At 37.3% G+C, this 27,370-nt stretch overlaps 1 protein-coding gene across 1 annotated transcript in view; it reads left to right on the top strand.

Moving 5' to 3' along the window:
• The window catches only part of prkcaa (protein kinase C, alpha, a), a 146,966-nt gene that overhangs the window by 37,925 nt on the left and 81,671 nt on the right, over positions 1 to 27,370 (top strand). The window contains exon 3 of the mRNA XM_051897540.1: positions 13,829 to 13,911. Coding sequence (XP_051753500.1) covers positions 13,829 to 13,911 — 83 coding nt within the window. The remainder of the gene's footprint in view (positions 1 to 13,828; positions 13,912 to 27,370) is intronic.

Below are 27,370 nucleotides of genomic sequence, written 5' to 3'. Positions count from 1 at the left end.
GACTAAATTTTTTTTTTTTTCTTCTTTGGTCCAGACCAAACCGAACTACAGTGTGAACGCACCCACAGATGTATAAAATTGGACCAAAAGAAAACTATAGCACAAATGGGGAACAGACCATTGAAGCTAGAACATTTTTGATTCATGCCACAATTATAGGGCCACCTACTGTCTAATGGACACCACATTTTATATGGCTCCTTAGAATTACATTGTAGAGACAAGCAAGTTGTGTAAAAACTCATTCAGGAGTTAAAGACTTTGAGCAAATTCACTGCCATTACTATTAAAGGTTCTTGGTAATCATTGACTTACTATATAAAGTCCAAAGAATCTGCCTACTTTGTTTTTGCCGCATACATTGTGTAATGTTTTTGATCACTGTGGGTGTGTGTGCATTGCAATTTTTTGTTTTAAAAACACAGACGTATTTGTTTTGGCAAATATTAAACACACAAAATACTGTGAAACAGATTTTTTGTGAAAACTAGTCCTGTCAAAATAGAGCTATAGTCGATCCCCTAATCCTAGTTCATCAAGAGCATTTAAGAGAATTCTGAAAGAGGGCTTTAAGTAAAGATTGGTAAATGGCCACTCATAAATATATATTTTTCAAATATTTTTTATGCATAAGGGTTTCATCATTCCATTTCTGTATTCATCACTTAAGTCTGATTGTTTTTGCACTTAGACACATGCAGATTCTGTTTATACAGTGGGCCAGTGAGACAGATCCAGTGAGAGCAGCCCACACAACAGGAAACTATTGAATATGCGAAACTGTTGAATATGCGTTAAAGTGTTGTTTCATTATTGCCATCATGATGTGAAGGGGAGCAGGACATTTATTTTTATGTTCTGATGTGAATGTGGACCAGATCTGATTTGAAATCTGACTTTTTTTGACTGCCATAACCATTTTGTAAAGCTTAGTTTTTAGATTGTCTTATGTTACCCCGACAGCGGGGCCTGTACTTTCCTCACTGTTTTGATGTGAACTCAAAATCTGACATCCACCCATACATTCTCCAAGCTGCTTGTCATATGTAGGGTCGTGTGGATGTAGGAACCTGTCCCAGTGTCTTGGGCCAAAGGCAGGGAAACACCCTGGACAGATGGGCAGGCCATCACTGGGCTAACACAGACATACACATTCACACTCACACCTACAGGCAATTTTAGCTTCTCCAGTTCGCCTGACCTGCATGTCCTTATGGGGGAAACTGTACTGTGAGGTGACAGCACTAACCACTGAGCCACTGTGTCATCAGATATGTTACTGCAGAAGTGTTTGTGTCCCTTATGTATACATGCTGTTTCATTTTCTTTTCTTTGTCAGCTCATAACAGGTTATTAGGAATATGAAATTTATAGAAAATTGATTTACTTTATTATAATTCTTTCTCAAACAAATGCTTTGATCCATGGATATTATGGAATGTGCTAGGAAGAGAAACAGCCCATCATTCTACCTAACCGATACATCAATACCTTACTGACTAGCCGTAATGATCACCAAGTCGTACGTCAGGGTAGACATTTCACAGAAGATGGCTCTTTGGTCAGCAGAGCTGTGGATAATTGAGGCAAAGGATCAGTGTCAAACGTCATACAACTCAGTGTAATCTGCAAAAGATTAAGAGTAAGGGCCTGTTTACACCAACACGAAAGTTCAGCATTGAAATTCGGTCTGATTCAAAAGTTGTCTTGTTGCTTAAAGGGACAGTAGTATAATACATTACACTTTGAGGGAGTGTGCTGACTTTACCTAATTGATGTTATAGTGCCATGCAAAGTAGTCCCCAAAAATGATGTCCAGCCTAGGAAGATTGACATATTCAACATTTATTTAAATATTATAAAAAATTGGTTAAAGTTTTTGTAAGCATATTGTGTAGCTTTGCTTGGAGTTATTGTTTTATTTGTGATAATGCAATGAATGCAATTGTACAGACAAAATTTTTGGCCAGGCTGTCATACAAAGAAATTATGAACACATGCAAAAACGAGATGACTAATGAAATAACTAATTATGTTGTAGTCAATGTATGCTTTTTCCTGTGAGCTTTTTGTTTTTCTATGCATTTTTTTTGGATATAAAATAAAACCTGTAGCTGTAGTTTGCGTTTTTTGCCAAATTATTTTGTCAGATAAATACTGTAACCAAATTCAGTGTTTTGTCCTTCCTTCATATTTAATATAATTAAAAAAATATAAAATATTTTCCTCATATTCTGATGGATTAATTGAACTTGTAGGGTCATTAAAAACAAATATCTCCTCTGGGCATCACTTGCCATAGTTCAGTTGTACCTTCAGAGTTGCTGTAATTCAGACTAACTCTGCAATCCTAGTGAGCCTGTATTTAATTTAAGCTAACAATATATTAATTTAAACAATGTATTAATTTAAGGCAGAAACAATGAGCTCATTGAAGTAATGAATACATGTAGCAATGATTAGGATATATACTGTAGCAAAATTTGGAATGGTGCATGTTGATCCAGAGTTTGCATCATCTGAAGTCCTCACAGGGGTTGGGGTCATCTCTTCACAAGTATTGAGGCATCTGAAGTCTCCATAAAAGGCTGGATCCAAACTGGAGCTGATGTACTCTCTAGTCACCTCGGGACAGGCATCCCAAGATAAAACAGAAAAGCAAATGGAGAATAATTAGCGTAGCTGCTGTTCATAACATTAAGCAAAGATAGTCATGTGCATTTGATCTGATATAATTGGAGTATGTGAGATGCATTATGTGAATGCTTGGCAAAAGAGATGCGTCTTTAATCTAGATTTAAACTGTGAGAGTGAGTCTGAGCCCCGAATTATTAGGAAAGCTATTCCAGAGTTTAGGAGCCAAATGTGAAAATGTTCTCCCTCCTTTAGTGGACTTAGATATCCTAGGTACTACTAGAAGCCCAGAGTTTAGTGTGATGGATTGTAGGGCAATAGAAGATCGGTTAAATACACAGGAGCTAAACTAAAAACTAATTGTAGCTTGATTATTAAGGATGCAGGACAACCAGCTAGTAATGCATTCCAGTAATCTAGTCTAGAGGTCATGAATGCATGAACTAACTTTTCTGCATCAGAAACAGATAATATGTTCCGTAGCTTAGCAATGTTTCTGAGGTGGAAAAAGGCTGTTTTTGTAACGTATGAAATATGATTTTCAAAGGACAAGTTGCTGTCTAATATAACACCCAGGTCTTTGACTGTAGAGGATGAAGTAACAGTACATCCTTCTAAATGCAAATTGTATTCTAAGAGATTCTGTGTACAGGTTTTTGGTCCAGTAAATAATACCTCAGTTTTATCTGAATTTAGTAGAAGAAAAGTACTGGTCATCCAATATTTTATATCTTTAACACACTGTTAACTTGGATAATTTAGAGATTTCATCTGGACGTAATGAAATATAACTGAGTATCATTGGCATAGCAGTGGAAACTAATTTTGTGTTTTCTTATAATATTACCAAGTGGGGGCATATATACTGAAAATAGCAAATTTACTGATGTTATCTTAGATTTTTCTCCGTTTAAATAAACAAAATGGTAACAGTCTGATAGGTAAGATCTAATCCACCTTAAAGCCTGTCCCTGAATAACAATGTAATATTGTAGTTGATCTGAGAGTATTTTATGATCTATAGTAGTGATAAGTTTATTTAGCTCTTCCTTCCTATAGTTGTAAAGCACTGCAATTGTTCTTGAGGTGTGATATTTGAGGCTGTATCATGCTGTCAAAGGTTGTACATTCACAGTTGTATTTCTGATGCTTTCGGTTTTCTCAGTGAAGAAATTAAAGTCATTACTACTAAAATGAAATGGAATATTTTGTTCAGGTGATGTCTTTTTATTTGTTAATCTAGCCAATGTACTAAACAAGAACCTTGCATTGTTTTGGTTATTTTAATGAGTGAGTTTGCAGAGATGCTTGACCCAGGAAGCTTTTTGTTGGAAGAATTGTTCTACCTAGTCGATAACGTGGCGCAATATGGCAAATATCAGCAGTACACAGTATGCTGAGTCCAAGGTAGTGATCAGTGACATCATCACTTTGAGGCAGAATATCTATATCGGTAGGATTGGTTCCATGCAATATAATTAAATCTAGTGTATGATTAAAACAAAGAGTGGGTCTAGTTTTGCTTGACCCCAAAGGAGTTTAGTAAGTCTGTAAACGCAGCCCCTAATGCATCATTTGTATTATCTACATGAATGTTAAAAGAGAAAATCTGCAAAATCTTTTAGGAAATCAACATAGGGCCCTGGAGCTCTATAAACGGTAGCCAAAGCAAGAGATAGTAGGGACATTTTTCTTATATCTGAGAGTGTAACATTTAGCACAAGCATTTCAAACAAATTAAACCTTTTCTGTTTTCTGAGTAACATTTAAGAATATCTCTATAGATAGTTGCAACTAGGCATGGGCTGGTTACCGGTTTCAAAGTATACCGCGGTTTGAAAACGTCATGGTTTCAAAACCACTAAATTTTTCTGTGATACTGATCCTGCGGTATGAGGTGTTTTTTTTTACGTCGCGTCAAAGACGCAAAGTGCAGGAATCCTCCAGGCTGTGTGCAGCATAGTGAGTAACACAACCCCTCCCCGCCGTTGGTGCGAGCAGTCAGTCAGTCACCTTTGTGTATGTGTGTGTGTGTAGGATGGCAGAAGGAGGTGAACCCCTGAAACTTTTTCCCCTATCGAAAAAGATGAAGTGAGGTGGCTGGTAATGTCTGATGACTGAAACCGCAAAATGGCCTTAACAATTACTTAATAAACTGCAAAATGTTACGTTTTTATTTCATTCATGGATTGCTTCTGTTCTGCAGCGCCATTTGCGGGATTCGGAACACTATTAGCCTGATCGCCAGGGTTCAAAGCGATTTGAGGAATAGACACAGTTTCTACAGACTGTATTACATTCACATTTCTATCAATTCAGTGGGTAGAAAAAAGACTGTGATTTGAGGTTTGACTTATTAGTCATGCGGTGCGTAGCATCTTAGAGATGTTGTCCGAAAGAAGATCCGCTCTGATTCTGCTGGGGTGCAGACCATCAGCACGTAAGAGCCTAGGGGGCACTTCCACGCAAAGGTCATCCTTACCATGAAAAAAAAATTTTTTTTCCAAAAGAACAAACCCTTTTTAAAGGGATAGTTCACCCAAAAAGGAAAATTACCCCATGATTTACTCACCCTCAAGCCATCCTAGATGTATATGACATTCTTCTCTCAGACGAATACATTTGGAGTTATATTAAATAATGTTCAGGGTAATCCATGCTTTATAATGGGAGTGGATGGTGCCCCAAAATTTGAAGTCCAAATAATTGCACCCATCCATTATAAAAGAAGTCCACACGGCTCCAGGGGGTTAATAAAGATTTCAGAACTCGTTTTGTATTTCCACTCTTCTCTGCCTTGTAATCCTCGGAGAGGAAATGTTGACTGCACAGCACGCGTTTATATCATTTTTCCACGGGTGTATTTACATCCCAGCGAATAGCGAGCAGCCATAGCTTCAGTCGCTCCGGATCCTTTACAGGGAATTTGTGAAATGGTGCATCTCCCTTTGATGTCGGCGCACGTAATCACAAGACTTTAGCTTTGTTGAAGCAACCTGGATATTCACAAGAAATAAGCATTTTAACTCTAATAAAATGTAGAGTTTAGCTCAAACAATTCGCGTGGATTTCCTTTGCTGTACGCTGCTTGGTTCTTGCGAGACTAGCATATTCTCACCGGAGCTCACGCTTCGCCTGCATCTGGGACGCCACTCTTTCGTGAACGCGCGTATGACGGTTAGCGGAAGCTAGAGATTACAGGTTATAAAGTTTTAAATATGGATATTTTTCTTACACAAACGCATAGCTTTGCTTCAGAAGACCTTTATTAGCCCCCCGGAGCCGTATGGACTTCTTTTATAATGGATGGCTGCATTTTTTCTGTCTTTAGAATTTGGGGCACCATCCACTCCCATTATAAAGCATGGATTAGCCTGGACATTATTTAATATAACTCCGATTGTATTCGTCTGAAAGAAGAATGTCATATACACCAAGGATGGCTTGAGGGTGAGTAAATCATGGGATAATTTTCATTTTTGGGTGAACTATCCCTTTAAGTTGTCCATTTAAGTCTGTAACATACTGTATTAATGTGCTCTAACAGAATTTTTAAGAAAATTGCCTTGTTTATCCACAATATATGAGGTAAGCAACAGTGCTTAAATAAAATTTTCAACCAACTATATTTCATGCTTTCAAAAAAGGGATCAAAGACCCCTTTTTTTAAACTTTATTTTAACAGTAAGCATTATGAAGAAAGATGGAGGCATGCCTGAGAAATAAATACTCATTTTGTCATAACAGCACTACCTGTTGAATTTATAAGGGCTAGAATAAAGAGGTTACGACGCTTCAGTGCTCTGTCACGTCCGTAACGTTTTAAAGATTAAGTTTATGTGATATAACAATTATAAATACAAATAACTTTAAAATTTTATATGCAAAGCTAAATTATATTTATGCTTATTAGGATCGACAGTTCATCTCACTACATTGTTCTTTGCGTTATAGAGGCATCATATGCATATGACTTTGCTTCTTTATATTGCTGTGATCTGTTTCAGGCTTACCATGTATCAAAACATATCCAATAATCGCAATACTCTTTGTGCTTCGTTAGTTTTAATTTGAAAAAAGGTCTCAACTTCCAAATTCGGTCGATTTTATAACAAAATTTGAACAATAGATGTTAAACGCTCTTTAATACGTTGCGTGACAGATTACTGTAAGCGGCAGATCAAGCGCACATGAACTGATCTTCTCTTCCTCTTTGGAGGTTACAAAACGAAATATGAACAGTAGAAGGTAACATTAGGCCTATATGATACAGTACAACTTACAGAAGAGCATTGTGTCTCATAGGACACTTCCCTTGAGATGTCGCGTTTTTACCTCTTGGTTAAAAAATGAATAGCCTATTGATCATAATCCCGCGATCAAGCTGACAAAATAAAAATAATAAGATTGCAAAAATTTTGACTTGAAATAAAATTTTATCATTTTGACTCGAGACTTTGCTTTAAACTGCGCAAACTAGCCGAAAACCGTGCGATCATTTAGACACAAAACATAGATCTGACATGATTTCGAGTGATAATAGTGTCAATCGGTTCGCCTGACTATGGGAGAAACCTGCGATTTTAAACTGCTATATGATAAACTTTAATATTTGTTAATGTATTTTAGCATGCAGTTCTGTTAGAAGGAAAATTATGGTCTCTAAATTGATTCTTGAACAACGCACACGCTTGTCAACATGAAAAATAGGTCTAATCCATAACCCTTTGCAATACAGAGTATAAAGTTGTATAAAGTTTAGTAATTGTGCAGTCTTACCATGCTGGTATCCCATATTTCAATATTTGGTGGTTTAAATGCCTGCTTGAGATCTCTTTGAAAGTTTTAAAGCAGTCTTCCTTGCTGCTTTCGGATCGGTCATGTCTGTAACGGAGAACTGTCACGTCCGTAAACGTTGATATTTTTTTTTATAAATGCAAACACAAAAAAATGAAATAAAATTATTATTTTATGCTCTGTGAAGAGCCACCCCTTCTTCATTCGGTGGGCAGTATTACTTTTGGTTTGTGCAGTGTAATTCACAGAATTCCTAAAAAATATATTGTCACCTAAAACTTAGTGACTTTTTTTGTCACATCCGTAAAGCCCCGGGTATACTTTGGCTGTCCGCGTTCGTGTACGAAAATTACGTCATGCGGAGGGCTCGCGGCCGGCCGCACACCCCGTCTGCGTGCAGCCCAAATTTCGAGACCGCGCGGACGGTGCGCGTGCAACAGCGCATGCGCAAGCAGGACAGAAGAGTCCACTAGGTGGCAATACGCACAGTACTGAGCACAATGTGCAGTCGTTGAAGAAGAGTGTGTAAAGAGCGATTCAAAAACAAGACGAGTAAACTCAGAAGCATGCCTTCTCCATTGTTTTTGATTCCTGTTATCTTGGTGTATCTTCTGAACTATGTTGCAATGGTGATGCACTATTTTTCATCTCCGATCCTGCCCAGTGAATGTCCCGTTGATGACACGATGTCTGGTAAAAGTATAGAAAAAATTGTACTGCGCTTGTGTCGAACTCCGTCATGCGCGGATGCGACTGCGCGCGAGATGCGTCCGGGCGCGGAAATTGAAGTATACCCGGGGCTTAATGCATGTATATTTCCCTCATATAAATATAAAACGATTGTATAGACTGACATTTTTCTAATGTCTGGACTCCTTTAGTAAGGGATTATGAATATATAAACAGACGGTTCAATATGTCGGTATTAAATGCATTCTCTGGGAATTTATATTTCAAGTTTTGACTTCAAACTTCACGTCCATAAAAGATTCCAATTTATAAAGAGCAGCTTCTGTTCATTACACCAAGACATTAACCATTAATTTAGAGCAAATAATCTACTGAATGTCCTCATTGGTACGCGGGCGATGTGCTTGCGCACCATCTTGATCAGGCTCCTGAAGTCCAGCTTCAGAACCTCCGTCTGCTGCAGTCTAATGTTGTTCACCTCCGCGTGCAGCGCTACATCTCCGATGCTCTCGTCACCATTCAGGATGGCAGGAACCTGCACAGCGACATCGAGAACATGAGCACCAGGAAAGCAGTGACTATGCACCTTACCTTTAGCTGAGGTAGCGAGGACGTGACTGGCGATAGAGTCCCCAATGACCACAGTGTCGCGTTTTATAGTGTCGCGAAGAGGGGAGAAGTGGTTCCGGGTGGAGATCTCGAAGACGGGGGCGGTGGAGGAGGAGAGGTCCTCATCCTCGGCCTTGCTCATGCCTTACGCTGCTGAAGCACATGGTCTGTGGTGTGTCAGCGCCGGAGTAAAAGAGGGCTGGGAAGAAAACATTCTGGGTGCTCGGGGCCTGTGCAAAGAAACACACTGAGTAGAAGAAGTTTGAGTATTAATACCCGCTGCAAACTTACCGCGGATTTGTGAGCGTCAGCCCGAGATGTTTCCAGCGCTGTTCGGCATTTCCGTAGCTTGGCCTGCTTCTCTAGTAGGTCACAGACCTGCTTTTCCACGGCCTCCAGCTCCAACTGCACCGTGTGCAGCTCGAACGTGTCCTCACTTGCACTCAAAGGTAGAGACATCTGACACATTCACCATTAGAATAGATGAACAATAATTTTGTGAGTGAGAAAAGTGTAAACAATACAAGCAATAGCAGGACCACGCTACTAATGCTAACAGGCTAAAGCTAGTAGCAGATGTACGGGAAGTCGGATAAAACTAGCGATATCAAGGTAATCCCATTTTTATATAGAATAATGTTAGGGATATGTTCACCCGCTGTAAAAAGAGAAAATAATAGGTAAATTTGATTTTAAGAAGAAAACAGGCATTTAGGAATCAACTCGACGGAGCTTCAACTCAAACAGCGTGCCAACGTCTGTCAACATATGTTTTTACATAACCTGGCGCATCCTGTTTGCGCAGACATCATACATCATCAGTGCTTTTCATGCTATGCAGAGTACAGACAGATGTCAGTCACGGTCCGGAGCACCGTAAACAAACAGCAGCCACTTTTTATAGTTCCACCAAAACAACAAGCTTATGCTGCGTTCAAGCCATAACTCAGACTCAGAATTATGTGTTTCCAATGTCAGCAGTATCAACACCGAAATTAATCTGCAGCAGTCACTTACATGCTCTCTAAATTACATTTATTATAATTGTAATGTTATGTACTTTGAGACATGAGGTAGTTTAACGCCGTCTCTTGTCATGCTTTGCCGAAGCAGCTGTGTGTGTGTGTGTGCCTTCATATGGTTTGGTGGAAGCGTGGCTTTGGAGATGCTCTGAAGGGAGGGTGAGATCTTATGATTTGAAAGCTAGCTTGCTATTGCTAGCCTCTCTGAAAATGCCCTATCGCACTATTTCACTGATTATAATGGATTATTTTGTCACGTCACACCATTCACGTATAGTGTAGACACGGTGTTAGAACTTTTGTCAAGAATCAGTTTTGCTGATCAGAATCAAACATTCAGCAGCACTGTGGTCATAAAACAAATCATACAACAGGAAATGAGGGCTCCTGCACACCCTCATGACTGTGTGTCCAGAAAATCACCTTCTGTACATCTCTTAAAATATCAGATTTTACCAATTTTCTACTCAATAGCACAGGGACAGTGTAAAAGACACTCAGGACAGTTGATGGAATTGTGGACACTGCATCATCGTGAGTTTTTTTCTACGATCTCTGTTTTTAATGTCACATTTATATACTGTCGAGCAAGCAGAGGTAAATAACCATGGTGTCAGCTCTATCTTGTATAAATCTGAAAATAAATTGGTTCGCCTTACATGGTCCTGTCTTTCATATGTAGCTTTGGAAAGTCTGATTCATTCTAGTGAATCGCTTTGTTCAGAAGGTTCTTAATAAACAGATTCACCGACCACCCACTTTGAGATTTCTGGCCTTACCCTGTTGTATTTAATCATCCTATTGCTTATAATTAGTAGTGCTGTCAATCGATAATTTTTTTTTTTTAACTGAAATTAACGATTAATCATGATTAAAAACATTGGAGTTATTTTTATATTGTAATAACTTCACAGTTACTCTCCAAATAAATGTAGAAACAATTTTAAGACAGTATATTTTAAATGTTTGTTTAATGGCATTTTTTTATGAATGAAGTCCAGTATCACTGATACTAATAGGCTATTGGTACTGGTCTCTATGAAATTGATAAAAAAACATTAATTATAGACATTCAAAATTACAGTATAACTGAAAGCTGTCAATTTCAATATTTATTAGGCTTATATATATATATATATATATATATATATATATATATAATATAATAATAAATGTACCTGTGGCCTTCCTATCTGTCTAACAGGTAGGAAATATATAGAAATTGAATAAAGTTATCAAATACTTTACAGCCTTCACTGTATAGGTTCCTCCACTGTTACATATAATGTAACGCTAGATGCTGTGTTAATTGTGTTAAATATTTTTAATGCATTTGTTTAATTTTTTCAGTTTAACGTGCTAAAAATATTTAACAATTAACACGGCATCTATTTTTTCCATCATAATTTGGCTAGCGTTACATTATATAATCAAACTCTTATTCACACAATTTTGACAGCACTAGTAATTAGTAATAAGACTGTTTACTTGTTTTTTAATAAGCTTAAACTTACTACTACTTGCATTAGATTTTTCTGTTATATATAAATATATAACTATAAATATATAGATATATAAAAATATCCACTAAACATTTGGTATAATATCAACCTTATTTCTAGCAAAAATATTTATATTGTAATATTATCATGAAGTATGGACGAAGAGTACAAAATACACAATCTTTATTAATAAGCATACCAAAACACATAGGAGAGTTGAGAACAATAATTATAACCACCCAGAAAATGAAGACGAGAACCGACAAGGAGTAACTGAAACACAGGGCTATATATACAAGGGACAAACAAAGGCAACTAAACTAGACACAGGTAAGACTAATAAGTAGCTAAGGCAAATAACAAGGGTTAATCAAGAACTAAACTGAAAGGAAACACAAGAACAGAATGACAACTTAACTAAACGTAACAAATATTATCATGAAATAACATTACTCTCAGACCCTCACATACTGTATCACAAGTCATATATTCCTAAAAAAAAGTTGACCTACAGTAACATGACAACTTAAATACTTTTGTTCATCTAATGAGTAACAGGCAGTGTTGAATTTAAAAGGTAACTAAAGATTGTTAAACATATTACCCTGAATGCAAATATATTAAATCCTTCAGTTGCAATGAAATGCAACATATACTTCTACTTTAATGCACATATACTTCAACACAAATCTTAAACACAGTGATGATCAACAAATTCAGTAAAAATAGGAACTCTGAACCAGATGACAGCTAACTAACAGACAACAACAGCAGCATATATTAAACCAGTAAAAAGGAAAACAATGATTTTTTTTAATAATACACACATAATGGTTCAAGCTGAAATGCATGATGGTAGCTTGCACAGCATTGTGCAATGTACAATTATTTGTTCAGATAACTTAGTTTGGAAAGCTGGGACAACATTTGTTTTGAACAAATACTTGAAGGTCAACAAAACTACATGTTTAGAGTGTTTTTATGCAGTTCACACAAAATGATAAACTGTCTCCTTCGCCTGCTAAAAAAAGTTTGTTCAAGCTACTCTTGCACATTTTATAAAAACTTTTCAAGTTATATTTTTTACAGTTCACCTCTAGGCTATATGCTTTTAGGTTTATCTTACTTATTGGATGTTGTGAATGCAAGTAAAAATCTAATTGGTCACTGGTCCAGTAGAAAAATCCTTTGCATGGAGCCCTGCATTTTACCATTTTTTGACAGTGCAAGGTTCATGAGGTTCACAGTGCACAACTTAACAACATTTATGAATTACTAATTCTTGATATTTGTAAAAACAAACAAACAAAAAAACTTTTTTTACCTTGAAAACACTTTTTGACAATAATGTTTACATGTACACTCACAGATATTAAAAACAAAGGAAAACTTGGTATTTACTTTAAAGGAATTTTCTTCTTTTGGGCTCACTTACTATATGTCTATATTGATCTGTTTATTCACATTATTTTATCCAGACAGTGGTTACAATAGAACCTTCCAGAATATGTCATCTGTTATAATGTAATAATTCGCTGTATCTTTGAAATATGATGCTGGTGGAGATTTCACACCGAGTCAGTCATTCGTGTTGATGTGGGACTTTAGTCTTCTAATTCACACTATACACAATTACTGATCTTTTATGCCTGGCTCACACTACAGGAGTTTTTAAATCCTAACCGAATATGAAATCTGGTTGCAGCACACACATAAGGAGAATCTTCACAGATTTTATTCTCACAAATCTCAAACATGCACACACTACAAGATTTGAAATTTGTAGCGCAGTACACAATACAGGATATTATTAAGATTATCATACCCAGAAGAGCACCTCATGTGATTTCATTGGGAAGCGGATGTAAACATATTCGTCACTGACATAAACAGGTATGTTTACATTTGCTAGCAGCTTTCTACACTCACCCGGTATGTTCAAAATCATAGCGATCTGTACGGTTGTGTCATGTTTTTGAAGACGGGTTATTCAAGGAGTTGTGTTGTTGCAACACTTCAACGCTCCGTTCCGCCATCTCCACTGTCCAACGGACCCATACAGCAGCTGGTTTCGCGGTCGCAATTTCAAAAGTGCTCTCATTCACTTCTCTCATTGGCTGTTGTTAAAGAACTGACGTAATCTTCCCAATTTAAAATCCTAAATATCAAACATGTTTGATATGATTGGGGCGGCCCCCGATTTTTGTGTGAGAGCAGATTGGGAGGTGCAAGATTCAATCTGTGAACGCCTCACATTACCAGATAATCTGCACCGAACATCAGAGCCGATCGAGGTCCTCGACAGCATTTTTTTCTCTGATTCTCGGGGGGGGGGGAAAATCGGGCATAAATCAGCCTAAAACTCCTGTAATGTGAGCCAGGCATTAGCATTATCATCCTCAGTGCTGATTCAATAAAAAATATATATGCACACTCAAACCAGAGTAAGATTGTCTGTTAACATTATTTACGAAACTTGGTTTGAACTGTTAGCTCATATCTTTTTACCAGTGTTTTACAGTTTATGTGTGATTTTGTAAATGTAACAAACATCTCTCTCTTTTTCTCTGTTAGTGTGCTGTTTTGTGGTTCATAAACGTTGCCATGAATTTGTCACATTCTCATGCCCTGGAGCTGATAAAGGGCCAGACACAGATGTGAGTATGCAAATACACACACACACACACACACACACACACACACACACACACACACACACACACACACACACACAAACAAGCAAACAAACAAACAAACAAACAATGGTTCTGTTCAATGTTTCTCTTTAACATTTGACATCTTTATAAAGTATAAGTGAACTTGGTAAAGACGCATGACACGTAATTTGTGTGTCACCCCAGCTTGATAGAACAATGCTCATCTTACAAAAGACATGTTTGTACTTAAAATACATCAAACACTTTATATATTTTAAAAGAATATTTAAAGTTAAAAAAAAAAAAACTTAAGGCTGAAATATGTGTTGCATTTCTCCTATACCAACTTAATATGCTGAGACAACTATAAGTAAACCATTGATAGGTGTGTTGGTGGTGGGACTGTTTTTTCAATGACTGACTGGTGGTGTATTAAGAAAGCTGTTTTGAAAGCAATGTTTATTTTTGCAGTTTTGTGCGGTGGTGAAAAAATGACATACTTCAGCTTTTAACCAACACACGAGTACCGTCCCACTTTACTTAACAGACAAATAAATTGTAAGAACATGACTAATACTGATGAATAAACACTATAAGGTAAGGCTATTAAAAGCAGTCCCAAACTAGTTTGTGAAGGTGAAAGTGATGTGAAGGCCAAGTATGGTAACTATACTCAGAATTTGTCCAATGCATTTAACCCATCCAAGTTAGTGCACATACATTAGGAGTAGTGAGTAGTGAACACACACCCGGAGCAGTGGGCAGCCATTTTGCTGTGGCGCCCGGGAAGCGAAAGGGGATTAGGTGCCTTGCTCAAGGGCACTTCAGTCATTTTCTGCCGGTATTGAGAATCAAACCCACAACCTTGGGGGGTTACCAGTCTGACTCTCTAACCATTAACACAACTTTTAATACAATACAGTTAGTAAGTTGGAATGAGGCACCACAGTCATTTAAAAATAAACATACCTCCATGCAAATCATTCCTAGCTAACAGACGGTGTTCCAGTTATGTAATTTGTTGATACTTTTTTGGTAATTCACTTACTAATTGACAATCCAAGTACGACGTTACAAACTTGTCATTTCTTTTGCGCTTTATTTATAATAATGTTATATACAGCACGTGTCTCCGCATTTGTGCATGTAATTGTAGAGTGCACACTACAAACACAGTATAACGGCTGACGAGACAGGATAGTTTGTTTTTCTGAGGTTTTTCTGAGGCAGAAACTGAACCTGGACCAGAACAACGCATCTTTCTCAGTCACTCTTTACTTAAAACTGCGTCTGACAGAAGAGTCAAAAGCTTTCACACATTTCATAAAATAAAAGTCTTGCATCAGAAAAACATAAGATTATATTTGTTGTTTTTTCCTTGATGGCAACTCCGTGACCCAGTCAAAATGGTCTTTCGACCCACTTTTGGGTCGCAACCCACCAGTTGAGAAACACTTATCTATGACATGCTGTCAGTTATGTCAAGCAGTGGTGCTAAAATCTTATTTGATTTGTTACATTTATAAATTAGCTATCAATTAATTGCTGTAGTCAAGTTATAGTTCCACCTACACTACCACGGCACTACTAGTTTATATTTCATATTTCTTTATTTTGCACATAATAGGCCCTATTTTAACAATCTAAGCGCACAGTCTAAAGCACACGGTGCAAGTGCACTTAGGGCATGTCCGAATCCACTTTTGCTAGTTTAGCAATGGAAAAAAATGGCCGCGCGCCCGGTGCATGGTCTAAAAGGGTTGTCCCTATTCTTTTAATGAGTAATAGGTGTGTTTTGGGAGTAACGTGCAATAAACCAATCAGAGTCTCATCACCCATTACCTTAAAAAACCAGTTGCGCTCGCACCATGGCGGATTCGCTATTTACATGGCGGAATTTGCAAGTGGAAAAACTGAGAGGAAACGGATCTGCACGTGCGCGAGGTTAAAGCACACAAGCAGACCATCTACGGGACAAGCCAGATTCCACCAAAGCATTTTTATCTTTATGCACACAATATTAATCTTTTACATTGTAATCCTTTTATTTTTAATATTTGGCATGTTTGTGTGCTGCTGCACACATGCCCTGTGTGTGTAGTGCACACGCGCCTATAGGCGCATATTACTAACTCGCTCTTTAAATAACAAAAAAAAAAAAAATATATATATATATATATATATATATATATATATATATATATATATTGCGCCGTTGACTTTAGACCAGTTTTTTTTGGTCAGTGGCGCAGTCTATTTCAGTTGCCTCAAAATAGCAATGCGCCAACAATGCGCCTGAACACACCTCGTTTTCAGACCTGCACGACCATGGGCGCACAAATGGGCACAAATGCATTTGATATTTAAACAACGTGGCGCAGGACGAGAAAATGATAACTGCGTCGGGCTGAAACTAGCAAAAAACACTTGTGTCGTGCCTGGTGCTGCATTGTGCCGGGTATATGATAGGGCCCAGTGTTTCTCTTACTTGCATTTTGTATCTTATATTTCACTTAAAGTGTTACCAAATTAAGATCTTTTTGATTAAGTCTGAGAGCTTTCTGTCCCTATAGAGATTCAACGCAACTACCACTTTCAAGGTCCAGAAAGGTAGGAATGACATCATTAAAGTTCTCCATGTGACAGTGGTTTAACCTCAGTTTTATGAAGCGACGCGAGTACTTTGTTTGCGCAAAAAAAACAACATAATTTACCACAAAAATATTGGATCTGCAATGCACGTTCACAAGAGCTTAATGACTCATGCATGTTGTGTTCAGACTTGCGCATCAACAAAACGCACATGCACGAGTGTTCACGAGAGCATCACAACGCATGCGTTTTGTGTTCACGCGAGAGCTGACATTGTTGAATGAACACGCTTTGGATAATATTATTTTGTAAATAAATTGGTAAATTATGTTTTTTTTTTTTTTTTTGCACAAAGCACTCACCTCGCTTCATAAAATTAAGTTTAAGCCACTGGAGTCACATGGAGTACTTTAATGATGTCTTTTTCCTACCTTTCTTGACCTTGGAGTGGTAGTTGCGATGGATCTCTATGGAGGGACAGAAACCTCTCAGAATTTACAAAAAGATCTTAATTTGTGTTCCGAAGATGAACGATGGTCTTACAGATGTGGAACAATATGAGGGTGAGTAATTTTCATTTTTGGGTGAACTAACCCTTTAATTTTGTCTACCTTAAAAGCTGCAGACTTTTTACACTCAAATGATCACTATAAGCAAACATTCTAAAAACATTGTATTTGTAAGTAGTGTGTGCATGAACTCTCTTGGCATGTGGTGTAGTGGTGGAGTAACCAGAGATTGTGTCAGAATGTCATTCAAGCTTCTGAGACACTCCTTTTTATAGAGCACAGCATGGACGACTGTCATACTGTAGCGGTGGAATAATTCTCAGTGAGAACCGATCACAGAATCTGTGCATAGACGGAGTTTGTGTGCAAGCAGTTTAATCGAGCGTTCAGTGTTTCCAGTGTTTAAAGTCTGAACAAATGCTGCAAAGGGCAACACACATACAGTCTACTTCATTGTGATTAGCTGAAACTGCAGGAGTTATAACATTGCAAATATCCTTGTGTTACTGACCTTGAGAGCTCTCTGCTTTTCATCTGTAAATGAATACCCAGCTCCTGAGAGGGGTCAGACAAGCTCACATCTGTCTTGAGGAAAGAGCTTTAATTGGCTGAGAATTTCCTGTTGTTATATGTACACACAAGTGTAAGCAGAACAAGCTTGTTAATATTGCAAAGGCTTATTCTCTTATTGACTGGCATACAATCAAAGCCAAATGATTGTGATTGCCAACCTTAATGTGTCTTAGTGCGATCATTAAATCGCAACGGTTGTGATGTAATTATAGAAATATATAGTCTGACGCGCTGTATGGAGTGAAACAGCTTTCAGCTTCGATTCACAGAAAATGCTGCTCTGCAAGTGCTGTGTATTTGAGTCGCTTATCATTTGCATTTAGGAATGTAACGTGCACCAAACATCTGTACTGAGAGTGTAGTTTATAGATCTGTTGTCAAAGAGAAACATCTTCCTGGATCTCCCTGTGGTTTTCCGTCAAAATAAAAGCTCAATGATTTAACGTTTGAAAGCAAGAAATAAAGACATCCATGAATATTAGTATTGTAATCTTACTGTTGTTCTGTAATATAAAAATAACAAATGATTATATCATATAATTTTAATATTTTTATTATAACTATTAATAACTTGATTAATAAGCTGATCACATGCTTAACTCACTTAAGTATGCTTAACTTAACTTTTTTTTTTTTTACAGAAAATAATTCAATTTCTGTTCTAGTTATTGTTGAGCTGCAGGTTTAGGCTCACTTAAATGACTGAATTTATTTTATTTGATATAATTTTAATTTAATTAAGAAGAATGAAATTATTTATTTTAATTATTTAACCTAAAATACATGTTTACTACTTTTCCAAATATTCTATGTTGCTTAGAAATAAATATATTGTGTTCAAAGGGGAAAAAAAGCTGTTTTTTACCTAGACATTTTAGAGCTGTAATAGCAATACCGTGATACCGTGAAACCGTGTTATTTTCGCTTAAGGTTATCATACCGTCAAAATCTCATACCAGCCCATGCCTAGTGTTTGTGTGTGTGTGTGTGTGTGTGTATATATATATATATATATATATATATATAATATAATATATAGGGATAGTTCACCCAAAATTACCCCATGATTTACTCACCCTTAAGCCATCTAGGTGTATATGACTTGTGTATATTCGTCTTTCAGATGAATACAATTTGAGTTTTAAATAAATAGTGTCTTGGCTCTTCCAAACTTTATAATGGCACTGAGATTAGAGGATGAAATTTTGAAGCCCAAAAAAGTGTGTCCATCCATCATAAAGGATATCCACATGGCTCTGGGGGGTTAATAAAGGCCTTCTGAAGTGAATTGATGCATTCGTGTAAGAAAAATATCCATATTTTAAACTTTAAAAACTAATATAACTAGCTTCCGGCAAGAGTTATTTTTGGGTGAACCAACCCTTAAGTGAGTGAAATAACAGTTACTATGCATTTGAATTTTGTTTGAGTTGTTGGCCAGAAGTGGCCAAGAAAATTCTGATCTTCTGATGGTATGAGTTATAGTATGTTGTCCCAAATACCACCTGGTGGATATCATGTGAAGCACAACAAATATTTTTAAATTCTAAGAAGCGCCTGTGCTGTGAGTGTTTCTATGACAAACATTTTAAGGCCACATCTATATAAACAGAATAATTGATCTTGATTCATCAAACCATTTAATCAAATTAAATAGATGGATATTTGTGGGTGAGTGTGTTGTGTAGGGAAGTGATTGCAGATGGTCACCAACTTATCATTAAAAAAAGTCAGGAGGTGGGAGGAAGTGGTGGAGGACAGATTTAGGAGGAAAATGTTGTGAACAGTTTAAAAGTGTATGAAGTGTTTTTGTAAGTGACTTTGGCAGCAGAAACACTAGAAGAGGAAGGGGACAGGAATTGATACTTTTTTAGTACAGCTGGGTCTTTTGACTTTAGCATTTCTTTTCAGTAGAACTATATCAGTGAGCTAGGGGCTGGAAGATGTTGGATGTGCTGGTCTAGATGTGAGAGGACAGATACTGTCAAGACAGGAAGGTAAAGCAGAGCAGAGAGTATCGCCCTGTCCCAAATGGCACACTACATATGCACTTACGGTCTTGTGTGCGTGTTCGTTAAGTCCACAAGACCATAGGGTGTCCCATTTGTCAATTTAGGTTTCAGAAGGATGCTTGGGTCCTTTGTGGCCGATATGCACCCTCGATGCACACTTTTGCTGAAGCTGCGCCGAAGCGAGCTCCGCAGCAGACTTCTACCCGACAGTTAAAGTGGCATTATGTCATAAAAGTGTGGACTCGGAGGAAGATAGCGAGGGTTCCACTATGGGAAAGGGTCTATCAGTAGCATAATCATCTCTTAAGAAAATGGTTCTAAACAGTACCAAATTATGTTTTTTTCAGTTTGTAACCGTAGCAACTTTGAATCATCTGATCCAGCAGATAGCACTTTTCTGGCTTCAAGCCAGGAAGAGCAGGATGTGGCTGTCGAGGGCAAATATATGGTAATGGAGCCCTCTCAGCCTGCCTGCCTCGCGTACAGTGAACTGTTAGAGGTAATGGCACATCTGCGAGATTAGATCTTCCTTGGAAGCACGAGAAGCCACAGATCGCTTGCTGTAGATTAGACAAGAGTTTCTTAGCTGGCCATAACCGCCCAGGTCCAGTGAGTCTTCCGTTTCTGCTGGACCTTCATGCCGAGGTGGAGAGGTCCTGGAAGAAACCATATTCAGCTTGCGTTCATCTCTTTCACCACTTAAATTATGCCGATGTGGAGGGGATGTGCGAGCACGGATATGCTTCGATGTCTCCCATTGAAGATATGTTTGCAAACTTTCTTTCAATGGGGGGAACATTGATGTTAAAAACTCCAATCCTGCTGTCAAAGCCGTTAAGTACATCAAAGCTGAATGGCAGGGCATATGCAGCTGCAGGTTAGGCCGGTGGGGCTTTGCACACGATGACAGTGTTGCAGGCCTACCAGGCCGACCTGCTTAAAGACCTGGATGACGGCAAGAGTCTGTCCCCTGAAGCGGTGACTGAGCGAAGATAAGGTCAGATAGGCAAGGGTCTGCTCCTGTCTTATATCTTGTAGCTTCTATTTGGGTTTTACATAAAAAAAACATGTCATTTGAGTACTTCATTAGGGGCCAAGCACCGAAGGTGCGTAGGTACCTATTGTATCTGTTGGCATTCTTTTTTTTTTTCTTTTTTTCTTCTTCTTCTTCTTCTTCTTCTTCTTATTATTACGCTCTGTAAGTCTGTGGCAGCCCATAGAACCGCTTGCGGGAAAGTTGTGTAATTTGGCACACAGTTAGAAGACAGTCTGAACTTCGTCCATAGCAAATTGACGTCATTTTGAAAATTTGATGAAAATGAAATGAAAATTTTTCCGCCATTTTGAATTTTCTGAAAAACCTACTTTTTCAAACTCCTCCTAGGCCGTTACTCCGATTTTCATGAAAATTGAACCAGATCATCTTCAGACCATGCCGACAAAAAGTTATGGAATTCAAGTTGATTTCTCAAACCGTTTTTGAAAAACACGCAATTTTACGTAGCGCTTTTGAAAATAGACGTAAGGCTGTATCTCTGCAACGCTTTATCGTATTCAGACCAAACTTGGTACATGTCATCACAAGCATGACCTGAGGCATCATGCAGCGTTTCGGCGCAGTGCCACCTACTGGTCCGGAGATATGAAAAATTGATATTTTTGCAATTAACTTCTGATGGGTTTGTCCAAAAATCATAAATTTGGTCTCGTTGGATTCGGGCATCATGCCGAATCCAATGATATCCAATTTTCCCATATCTGCCATTTTGAATTTTGTGCTAAAATGCTGTATTTTATGAACGCATTAGCATATCGTTACGAAACTCGGTATGGGTCATCAGCACAATGCCCCGAAGGAGCCTGAGAAGTTTCGGACCAGCACCACCTTAGTGGAGAATTCTTTTTCCATATATGCTTATAACTTTTGATCTGGTTGACTTATTTTCACGAGAATCATATTGTTAGACTCTTGAATCCTTGCCGAGTCCAACGATACCAAACATGCTAGGTTTCGACGGTTTGTGCAGCGTGGTGATTTAGCGCTTAAAAAATGATTGCGAATATCTTCGAAACCGTTAGTCCGATCGAGATGAAACCAGCGTAGGAAACACGAAACCTAAGCTGGTTAACTATATGTCACAGCCCAAATGTTAAAATTTTGATAGGAAGTGGCAAAAAAATCAAAACAAAGTCGTCCATGGGTCATTTTTTATGATCTCATAGATATAAATGTCTATAACTCCAAAACAAAATGAGATATTTGCATCAAATTTGACACACACATGTATGGGGTCACCCTGAGGACACATAAAAAAAGTGGTGGGATTGTGCCTCTAATTGAACAAAACATGAAATTGCCATTAACTACAATACAGTATTATGATATAAAATGCTATATTATATGAATGCATTGATGTACCATCACGAAACTCAGGATGTGCCATCGGAACCATGCTCTGAATTTTCTCAAATGGTTTCGAGACAGACATTGTAATAACATTTTTAAAAAATGCTAATAGCTTTATATAAATGTGGCCTATTGTAATGAGACTGGTCTTAATAGATTCCGTGGGTAATGCTGAGAACATTGATGCCAATTTTGCCAAAGTCAGCAAAACTTCGTCTTCACCACTTTGATTTTCTATAAAATCACACTTTTTCAATCTCCTCCTAGACCGTTGGTCCAATTTTCACCAAAATCGAATTGTATCATCTTCAGACCATGCTGGCAACAAGTTATGGATTTCATGTTGATAGACAAAACCGTTTTCGTATACCGCAGCAATGAATTAGAGGCTTGATGCCAAAATGACTGTTGAGTTTGTATCTCTGCAATGCTTTGACATATTGACACCAAACTTTGCGAGCGTCATTGTCACCTCACTCTGACCATACCGCATGAATTTGGTCACAGCGCCACCTATTGTTCAAAAGTGATGAACCAGTAAATCCTTTTTTTTTTTTTAAATGAATTTGTTTTTTCAGCTCTTTTGCCTAAAATGATCTTAATAGTTCCTTATTTGCTCACTGTTGGAGTTGGTCTGATGCTCACAGCCATGTTGGCTGGCTTCTTGTGCCTCTTTTGTGCTTGGCCCCGTAATTGCTGCTTGCAGCTATATTTTCTATTGACATGGCAAATTGTAGCAAAAAATGACAGTGCTCCAACAACAGTTATTATCTTAATATAAATGATAATTGACATTAAACATGATATAGATACTGGAGACCAAGTTCCAGTGAAATATCTTCACAATCCTCTGATCCTCATTATGTCTATCATTATGTGTGTTTTTAGAGTGGCAGTTTCTCTCTGCAGATGGTGAGGTTGTGGGATGTGACGGCATCTGAAATACATAATTGAGTTTAGAGTTACAGTGTGTCTCTTCCATTTATGTAAAAACAGTTATGTTTATGAAGGCCAAAATTAGCAAAAATGAACAATATGTGAGCCCTTTACAATGTTAAAAGAAAAATATGAAATAAAGTCATGGGATAGCTGTAATGTTTTCTGTGACTTGGTATGTTTATGTATAATGCAATAATAATTAAAAAAAAAACTAACAATATGGGTCATAAATTCAATGTCTTTGTTACTTAGTGGAGAAGAGCAGATAAGTATTCTTAACTGAACAGAGTTACTCACACTTATAGGTTTTGTTAAACTAAAAAGAGAAAAAGACATGACTGGTAGGAAATCAGTTACAATTTGAAAATTGAAATGTATAGACATATTAAGAAAGAAATAATTTACCTGTTGAGAGCATGCTAACAGTCTTTGTAATTGGATGACTGAGCTCCAGAAAATCACTAATGAGGTGGCTTTGACAATTATAGATTTGAACAAAAAGAGGTAATAAAGAACCCTACACAGCAAAAAAAAAAAAAAAAAAAACAACAACACGAAAAATTAAGTCACTGAAATAAGGCCAAAAAACACATACTAAATATGTGTCCACAAGAATGAATGTAGAAGCCTAGAATTTTTGCTTCAAAATGAAGTGAAAATCATCCTGCCTACTCATTCACATTAACAATATATTAGGGCTGATCTGAATGCCATTTTTTGAGCTTCGAAGCTCGGTAGTAATCAGCACCGAATATTCGAAGCTTCGGCGGGAGGAGGCTGAAGATATTCTTCTCTCTAATAAAGGCATGTGTAACGAGTAGAAATATGGTATGGCCCCTTTAAGAGCTGCGCGCTCCCGGTTGAACTGTGTTGAACGACCTGAGCACCGCATGTATGCGGGTTATTTCTGTTTTTCTGTTGCTCATTTAAAGTTATTTTCTTTATTAAGTAACACTGTAGACGGCATAACATTTGCAACGGACAGTTACACGTGTTTCATGGGGAATAAAGCACCAGTTGTGAAATGTCAATCGCCTCTGTTAAGTCTGTGTGGTATCAATAACTCAAGCTAAGTGAGCTAACGTTATCGCTATTTGCTCCGTAGACAACGCGTTACAGGAGGAATCTCTGTGTATCTGTCTGCCTGTTTGCATTTTGATTATGTCGAGAACACGTTCAGAATTAATAAACTTTTAATAAACTACAGAACAGCGTGAGCCGGAAGTGACGCGCCTCATGTGGGCAGGGCTTAAATGCTATGAGAATGGACACTGCACTAGTGATATAAAACACAGGTCTGTTAACTCCCTCGGGTCGGCGGTCACGCCGGCGATACCACCTCGGTTTTTTTCTTACCAGTGTGAAAGAGACTCAAAATACTCCGTCAATGTTGCACATACAATTAAGAGTTATACACCATTTTAATCTGTGGAATATCTTCTTTTATTTGTGTACACTCAGAGTAAAAACAAAATGTTGTGCTTTTTGCAAAATAAAGAAAACTTACATGATGCGTGATCTGTCGTCTCCCTCTGAACGAAGTCCAATCTGATAGTTCTCAGAAAATGAACTGTAACTTAGTGAATACTAATCACAAAAAAATTAGACTTATGTCTAAAGAAACGTTGAAATGTCAGGTTTTAAATCGTGTAAGTCAAATCGAAAACAAAAATTCTGTGTTTATGTAATCTGTATGAAAAGAGACACATGTCAGAAGTCCGTGATTCAGCTCATTATCCACTAATGCGGCCACGCCCACGGAGCGAGCGCTATTTAGACGAAAATTCTGAGGCAATACATGTATACATCGTCTCAATCGTGTATTTATTGTCTTGTCTATCTGTATGTTAAAGCCATGGTTAGAGACCTCTGGAAGACATGCCATTAGTTCCTGGAATGTCCTGTTCTTCTTTAGATTAATTTGTGGACTAAATGTGCACAGAGCGTCCTCCGGCTGCAAGTATGAATTGAAAACACAGTATCCAGCGTTCATAGTGATGACAATAAATATTGAATAAATATTACTCCTCTGTATAGAAAATTGACATAACATATGAGAATCCATCAATATTTCTCCAAATGTGCATGCTTTTAAGCTAAAAGGCTATATGAAATGCCATAGAGGTAACATGAATGTTCAGACGCTTTGCATCACAGAAATACATTATATTTTAAAGTATATAATAGAATACCATTATTTTAAATTGTAATAATATTTCACAGTATTGCTGTTTTTTCTGTATGTTTGATATACACCATGATGAGCTTGAGACATGATCACAGAGGGTTTTTTCACAGCCTACCTGACTGAAAGGCCTCATTATTATGCAGGTCATTAGAGGTCTTTATGCGATTCTTTTGTCTTCTCAGGTGTGAATTACCTCATTATTCATGATGATTCACGCCTCCACGCATACTGTGTTTCTTGACAAAAAGTGTCTTACAAAAACTAAATCAATATATTGTTTTATATGAACGAGTAGGCAGGATAATTTTTACATCATGTTGAAGCAAAAACTCTAGTCTACAACCTCCAATACCCAGAAGTCTTGTGAACACAGATTTAATATATTCTTTTTGGCTGTATTTCAGTGACTTAAGTTTATTGTTTTTTCAATAACCACGCATAAATGTTATTCCTTCAAAAACACAAACATGTACATACATGTTCCTCACATATTATTGTAGCCTACTTTGTGCTGAATACAGTGTAATGACACTTTTTCCATTAATATGTTTATGAACAACTGAAAAAAGCACAAATGTCAGGGCATGTCAAAACTTCTCCAGGGCCCCGAAAATCCTCAGACCACAGAGGGTTAAGAGCAATACTTTTAAAAAGGTAGCCTAACATTTTTCTGACAAAAAAATCGCTCCCAAATCAGAAATTAGCAGCACAGTAATTACTGACACAGTAAAGGGTAGGCTATTTAAATAAAAGACGAATGAAAATGAAATGAACGAATGGTGATAAATAAAGAACACGCCGTCCCAGTAAAATATCACGTTTGAGTTTTAACAAGCTCCTATATTTCGCAGTAGATACATTTAGACTGATAATAACGGGTAAAAAGGCTATTACATTTTGTATCTATTCTATTTTCCACAATGTCAAAGCAGCGCAGCTTAACCCAAAATGCAGTTGTGTGCTTCAGACAGAATACTCCAGTTGCAGGGAACACATTAGAGGGCTAAGAAGACAATTTATATTTATTAAGTATAACAAGGTTGGGTTCCTTAAACTGTCCATCATATTAAAAACGGCTAGGCTATATAAGATAATTGCAAAAAAGAGTATTGTATTTCGCCATATTTTGTAGTGTAAACATATTCAAGCGCGAATGAGAACCGTTTCGCGAGGGGTATGCCAGATGTGCAAAAAAAAACAAAACAAAAAAAATTGAATATTTGAATCCCAAAATTGAAAATCGAATACCAACATACCAAACGAATATTCGAATATTCTAGTCAAGCCCTACAATATATTGATTTAAATTTTGTAAAAAAACTTTTTTGTTTAGAAAGACAATATGCGTGAAGGCGTGAATAATCCTGAATAATGCTGTGATTCACACCTGAGGAGACCCGCATAATGAGACTTTCAGTCAGTTCTTTGAGAGAGAACTATACAAGAAAGGATATACAAGACGACAAAGTCATTTATTTTGTAGTTTATTTAGAATATAGTTAACAATATAAATGAGAGTCAAAGGCACATTTTGAGTACACAGTTATACCTGGAAATAAATCCTGTTCAAGGATATAAGTGAACATCACTTACCTGGCATTCCAAAGTGTTTGGTGTTTCTATGCACTGGAGAAAAGAAAAAACAACAACAACCCTTTCCTGCTTCCAGTCAGTGATCTCACCATTATATTCATTTAGAATGTCCAGTGTGGGCCAATATCTGGTCACTATGATTCTCAAATCTGTGAGATAAAAGAAAAAACCATCTGTGAGCATGCTGATAACAGGTCATATCAACTATTGTTTTAATGTTAATGTAATGTCCACTATTAACAGAAAACATGATTTTTTTGTTGTTTTTTGTTTTTTTATCTCATGCATGCATGGCACGTATTATTGCACATCATCTGAAGATCTGATCATCTTTGTTTTTGGCTTCCTTTTGCAACAAATTTTGTATTTTGGCAAGCACTGTTACAAAGACCACAAACTGACATGAAAAGTAAAGCGTCATATTGCCCAACTAAATGAAACACTGGTCACCATAATGGTGACTGAACATTTTCAATAAAACATCAACATCTAAACCTTTGTTAATTCTCAAAAAGAAATGTAGATGAATGGCAGAAATAAAGTCAGTCTGGTTTGTAATAAGAGAGATTTAATGTCTTTTTTTAGTTGATTTCATCTAAGGCAGTGGCTGGAAGCCAGTTGTGGTTGTGTTTCTCTTTCCTTCAGT

This window comes from Ctenopharyngodon idella, chromosome 6 (assembly GCF_019924925.1).
Source record: "Ctenopharyngodon idella isolate HZGC_01 chromosome 6, HZGC01, whole genome shotgun sequence".
Classification (NCBI taxonomy): domain Eukaryota; kingdom Metazoa; phylum Chordata; class Actinopteri; order Cypriniformes; family Xenocyprididae; genus Ctenopharyngodon; species Ctenopharyngodon idella.
The sequence above is the reverse complement of the archived record's forward strand: the minus strand, read 5'-3'. Positions and strand labels throughout refer to the sequence as shown.